Source organism: Engystomops pustulosus, chromosome 6 (genome assembly GCF_040894005.1).
Source record: "Engystomops pustulosus chromosome 6, aEngPut4.maternal, whole genome shotgun sequence".
Classification (NCBI taxonomy): Eukaryota; Metazoa; Chordata; class Amphibia; order Anura; family Leptodactylidae; genus Engystomops; species Engystomops pustulosus.
Window position 1 is genome coordinate 8,834,197 of NC_092416.1, and position 6,319 is coordinate 8,840,515.

Consider the following 6,319-nt stretch of genomic DNA (forward strand, 5'->3'; position numbering starts at 1 on the left):
TACAAGAAAAACATCAGGAAACATCTGGAATATTTTATTAAGCACTGTGTTCTTTTACTGTTCTGTTTTAGCAAAAAAAAATGCTCGGGTCTCCCATTGACTTCAATGGGGCTCGTTATTCGAGACGAGCACTCGAGCATCTGGAAAAGTTCGTCTCGAATAACGAGTACCCGAGCATTTTAGTGCTCGCTCATCTCTAGCTGTTAGCAATGAACACCCTCTACCTTCCACAACACAGTTACCTCCAAATTGGTATGGGAACTTGTGTTTTGCAGAACCCTTTGCAGTTCACTGAAGGATCCTCCATTATTGCGAATGTCTTCTTGAAGTGGCAATGAAATCAATGAGAACTTCCCCTAAATTGAAGACGGAGGATGGTGCACGGTACGGCCCAGGGGAGCAGGTAACCAACGGGCTGGTAAGGTGACTTTAACTCTTTTATGACATATCCAGAAAGAAAAAGATAAATTAAAAATAGTGAAACACAGAGAGATAAAAATTTACATAGAACCATGAATATAGTTTATTTATTAACCCCTTTCTCACCGATGTTTTTATTAGTTTCCATTTTTTATTTAATTTGATATCAGTTTAAGATATTGAGCTGAACTTTTAGGGTTTTTCAAAAATAGTTTTACATGTTTTATAATATTTTTAAAGCCCCCTCGTGTACTTTTAGCCCTATGGGGTCTGATCCCTCCTGTCACACACTGCAATACCAATGTAATGCAAAATGTGGCACTATTGTACTTGATTTGTATCTGCCTGGCCCAAACAGGTCATTACAGGTCAATGTTAATATCAGGTCCTGGAGTACAACAGAGACTCCAGGCTTTTATGGACAACCGGGTGTTAGTGCTGGGTGTTTGTTGCAATATGCAGAAAACACCCAGTCTGTATAGAGAGGGCACAGGGCAAGGGGGTAACTACATATTTGTTAATATTTGTTAATATTATGTTTTTATTAATTTCCATTGTTATCCCAGGAGCTAACAAGAGAACGGACCCTTGACACTCACAGGAATTAGGTTCCAGTTGCCACTGACGACTCATTCAAACTGTGGGGGCATCTGAAAATGCAGAGCACATGACTTAGCTATTTAAAGCTAAGCCTCTCATGAACTGTCTGATTATGTCGGAGGTACCCAGGGACTGTGCTCAACAATTTCCAAGGGTCCCATTGCATTGAATGGGGTATATGGTGGTATTGTCTGGTGCACACCGTCAAAGAGGGATGTGGGATGGTGGTCTGAAACAATTTTATTAATGTCTCAGTGTCACAATGTGTTTTGGAGTCTCGGTGGGCCTCTTTAGTGAGACCCTGACACTGAAACATAAATACAATTATTTAACCCCTTACATGTACATGTACGGCGCAGAGGTGCAGAGGGTGCATGAAGAGGGCTCACGGGCTGAGCCCTTTGCATACACAGGTGGGGTTTGGTGCATATTGCAGCAAAAACCCACTGCTAATAACCGTGGTCAGTGCTTGCACCAACAGCAGCTATTAACCCCTCCGATGTTGCCGGCTTTACATGGAGAGGCAGGATAAGTGATAAAGTCATTGATAACGATACCGGCAATCAGATTGTTCATTAAAGGAACTCGCTAAGCTTGACACGCCGGGATCAACTAGAAACTTAAATTTAGCAGCCAAGAGAGTGGGGATGAGATGTCCGGTGCTCCGGGCTGCTAATTATGCATACCAATGCACCTCGCTCTCCCATGTCGGGAGTAGAGGGTGATGACACGTGAGAGGCGTGACGTAACACCAACTGTCTAATAAATGCATCCCTATCCCATGTTGGAGAGGGAGGTGATGTCACCAAGGGGGCGTGCATAATTGGCAGCCCAGAGCGCCAGACATCTTGTCCCCACACTTCGGTCTGCTAATTATCAGTATGTTTCTAGGTGATTGCGGTGTGTCAAGCTTAAAGAAGAACACCGTCAGGATCAAGATGAAGAGGAGTATAGGTAAGTTTGTGTAGATTTTTTAAATGTTTTTATAATTGGTAGATTTCCATTAACGCAGTATATACTGTAAAGTCTGAACATCTCTCTAAGCCTTGTTGACGGCAATTTCCTTGAAGGCTAATCAATCTTTCTGAATGTTTTATGGGGTAGGAGGAAAAAGGCTCCCAGTGAACATGTTTTCTATTTTTTAGCATTTCGCCCAGAATATAGATCATGGGGCCAGAACAGTCACATTATCCGATCATCTTATCTCCCTCATGTCCGTTGTCCATCATATCTGAGCATCACCAGGACAACAACACACATTCTCTACTGTTTTCATCTTCCACAAACAAAGTAACAGAACAATTCGATTGCAGTCAAGCAGAGGAACACGTCCCGTGAAGGTGATGTACCGGGCTCTTCCCTGATTACTCTTCCAGGCATTGGATTAATTGGTGAGTATTTTGAGTGGATATTGTATTTTAGTCTTTTTTATGCTTTTCTAAAAGTCATGTTATTGTATTAAGTACAAAAAAGTAAAGGGGATTTTATGAGCAAGAAGGTTGGGCATGGCCAAAGGAGCTTCTACCATCCTAGGATTTGATCTGATGATGAACCTCGTTGGGTTCCCTTGTTTGAGATGACATTGGAGCTTGTTGTTTTGGGCTTGGACTAAATCATTTTGGTTCCGTAACGAGCATACCGTATGCATGATGAATTGTATCTATTTTTGTGGATCTCTCCTTTATATTCATTTTTGTCAAGTAAACAAGAAGATGGAATTTGGCTAAGGCCCCATGCACACGTTGGTGCATGGAAGAGGAGGAGGGGGTGAGCATTGCTCGCCCCCGCCCCTCTCCAAAGAGATACATTGTGCATGGCGCCGTAATATGGGGTAAGATAGGACGTGTCCTATCTTTTCCCTGGGTACAGAGCAGTACGGTGCTGGACGTGTGCGGCACCGTACCGCTCCGTGTGCCCATTGCCATCTATGGGGGACGTATGTACGGCCACAAGCCAGTGGTCGTACATACGTCCGCCCGATGGTCATGTGCGTGGGACCGATGTCTGCTCCAATGTGTATTTATTGTAAAGTATATTTGGAGCCATTTTATATTTTAAGCTGTTCTTTAGAAATCTTCATATTGTCCATCACAGGGTAAGCTCCTGGGCTTCAGTGCAAAGCATGTAAAACTTTTTTCATGTTTCAGTTTTAGGATAACATTTTAAAAAGCCCATCCCCCCACTTCATTTACCAATCTACACCCCATAATGTTATTGCTTAAGCAGTGATAAAAGCCTCCGAATTAACTGCAAATCTTCTCCAACTCAAGTCAAGTTATATGGGGACTGTGAGTGGACAGATGTAGACATTGTCAGGTCTCTCTAGAGATGTTGGATTGGGCTCAGGTTGGACCTCTGGGTGGGGGCCACTCCAGGACATCTAAAGAGCAGCCTCTGAGCTAATCATGTGCTGTCAACCTTTTGTTCAGTGTGAGGTCCAAAGCACTTAGAATATCTATTTCCTCCTAAAATTGCTGAGTTCTACAGGCAGTTCTCTCTTCTTCATGTCTTTGAGTGCTTCAGGCAGTCCTCTCCTCATGTCTCTTAGCTCCACACACAATTTTCTACTCATGTTTCTGAGCTCTGGAGACACTTCTCTTCTCATCCACTCTGATCTCTAAAGGCAGTTCTCCCCTGCTTATCTCTTTGTGCTCTACAGACAGTTCTCTCCTCCTTATGTTTCTGAGCTCTACAGGAACTTTTCATCCTCATCCTCATGTTTCTGAGCTCTTCAGGCAGTTCTCTCCTGCCTATCTCTCTGTGTTCTACAGACAGTTCTCTCCTCCTTATGTTTATGAGCTCTACATGAACTTTTCATCCTCATCCTCATGTCTCTGAACTCTACAGGCAGTTCTTTCCTGCTCCTCTCTCTGTGCTCTACAGGCAGTTCCCCCCTAGTCATGTCTCTGAACTCCACAGGCAGTTCTATCCTCTACGGAAAAGTTCAAAGGTAGTGGGTCTGAATGCTTTTGGCCAAAAATGTGCTCTTTTAAATCCCCAATCAAATGTATAAAATGCAGAATGCTGGGGAAAACCCAAAGGGGCACATTTACTAAGGGTCCGAAACGCTTTTTTTTTCTGCCGGGTTTACAAATTTTTCCGATTTGCGCCAAATTGCCCCGGGATTTTGGCGCACGCGATTGGATTGTGGCGCATCAGCGCTGGCTTTCACATGACAGAAATGGGGGGGGGGGGGCGTGGCCGCTGGAAAACCTGCCGGATTCGGAAAAACCGCGGAATTTAAAACACGAATTGTGTCGCAAAATCAATCACTCACATGCACCGGGAATAGGTTGGTGAACTCCAGCGGACCTCGGCGCAGCAGCGACACCTGGCGGACATCGGGTGCACGACCTTAGTGAATCGCCGGAAGACCCGAATCCTCGTCGGAGAACGGGCCACTGGATCGCGACAGGACCGGGTAAGTAAATGACCCCCAATATGTAAAATTTTAGCACAAGGCAAAAACATAAGAAAATGTGAAAAAGTGAAAAGATCTGATAACTTCTCATGTTCTTGTGAGTCAGGGGTGTCTCCAGCAGATCTTATCCCTCTATTGCTGTACCTTATTGGCCACAAAACTCAACTTAATATTAACATAATATCTTTTTCTTGTACAGGAAAGAAGTCATGAATTCTTCTGAAGAAGATTATGAAACCCAGAATAGTTTCTTCACAATTGAGACTTTGACAGTAGAGTTTGAGTCACACGAGAGAATTCTGAAATACTTTGATATTTTCCGTCTCGTTTTGTTCACCATCATTGCCGTGGTGGGACTGGTCGGCAATGGTTTGGTTATCTGGATCGCTGGATTCAAGATGAAGAGCGTGAGCGCCGTGTGGTTCCTCAACCTGGCAGTGGCTGATTTCTTCTCCTGCCTCTTCCTTCTGCTATACATCGTGGAGTGGGCTTTTCCACATTTAGGGACAGAGACTCTCCTGATCTGTATCACGCGCTTTTACATGTTGTCCTTAAACATGTTCACTAGCGTCTGCTTCCTGGTGGTCATCAGTCTTGACCGATGCATCTCCACCATTTGGCCATTTTGGACGAGGATCCACAGAAAAGTCAAAGCAGCCCGTGTTCTCTCAGGAATTATTTGGGTTGTCTGCCTTGTGAGTGGCTTCATGTATGAGACCTATCATCTGGACGAATTATTTGCGTACAAGTGTATCGTAAGGCGTTATCTCCTGCCCAAGGATTTGCTAGATGAGCCGACACAGAAACACATCGGTAGAATCATCGTTGTGTTTGCTTTGCCCTTTACCATCATATTGGTTTCTTATAGTCTCGTGGCCCTCAAAATTAGAGCAAGAAAAAGATGGCGCCAATCCAACCGACCCTTCAAAGTGATCATGGCTCTCGTCGTTTGCTTCTTCTTCTGCTGGTTTCCCTTTCACATTTCCTCAGTTACGCCAGACATCGATAAGGATGACGACAATCCGTGGAAGAACGTTCTCAAAGAAGAATTATGTGTATGTCTTGCCTATTTGAACAGTTGTCTCAATCCTATAATCTACGTCTTACTCAGCCCCGAAGCCAAAGCCAAAAGTTTACAAAACAAAATGGAAAGTGCTATGACTGGACAGTATGACGTGAAGGACGATGACGAACTGTCCAGCACGGCTGATAGACACAGAGGACAAGGTTCTTCAGTGTTATGAGGATCTCCGATTCTCTTCTTAGTACCGATCATAGTTGTTAACTGTTTAAATGCCAAAGTCACCTGCTGCATTTCAATTATTGTGGCCGTACATGCGCCGGAATGAACCTGATGGAGGTTCTTGAACTCACAAAGTTTGGTTCCTCTCACCACTAATTGTGACATCAGCATCTGAAGACTATTCGTTTTGTTGGGACCTGTGTGACCTCTTATTTGGCCCATTGTTCATCATTAGAGATGAGCGAGCACTAAAATGCTCGAGTGCTCGTTATTCGAGACGAACTTTTCCCGATGCTCGAGTGCTCGTCTCGAATAACGAACCCCATTGAAGTCAATGGGAGACTCGAGCATTTATCAAAGGGACCATGGTTCGGGAATAAAATGTGTTATTTAATTGAAAAAGAATGTCTTCTGATAAGTGATCAGATGTATGCAAACATCTGCAATCTATTCTTCACTGTTCCGCGCGTATATTATCTCCCGACAAGTTAGCAGATGTGAAGAACAGTGAAGAATAGAATAAAAACAGTGAACACAGGATCATTTAAGTGAAAAACACAGTGAAGAACACAGTGAAGAACACATTGCAGATGTTCGGCACATCTGCTTACTTGTCGGGAGATACGCTGTCCCGG

The 6,319-nt window shown here is 43.9% G+C and overlaps 1 protein-coding gene across 1 annotated transcript; it reads left to right on the forward strand.

The window, feature by feature from the left end:
- Positions 1-2,296: 2,296 nt before the first annotated feature.
- On the forward strand, positions 2,297-5,910 carry LOC140065344 (C3a anaphylatoxin chemotactic receptor-like). Its single transcript, XM_072112934.1, has 2 exons — positions 2,297-2,411; positions 4,641-5,910. The coding sequence occupies exon 2, from the start codon at positions 4,651-4,653 to the stop codon at positions 5,683-5,685; it is 1,035 nt and encodes a 344-aa protein (XP_071969035.1). The 5' UTR covers positions 2,297-2,411; positions 4,641-4,650; the 3' UTR covers positions 5,686-5,910.
- The last annotated feature ends 409 nt before the right edge of the window (positions 5,911-6,319 follow it).

Excerpts from the sequence above, each read along its gene's own strand:
- LOC140065344 (XM_072112934.1), top strand. The coding sequence starts at position 4,651 with ATGAATTCTTCTGAAGAAGATTATGAAACCCAGAATAGTTTCTTCACA.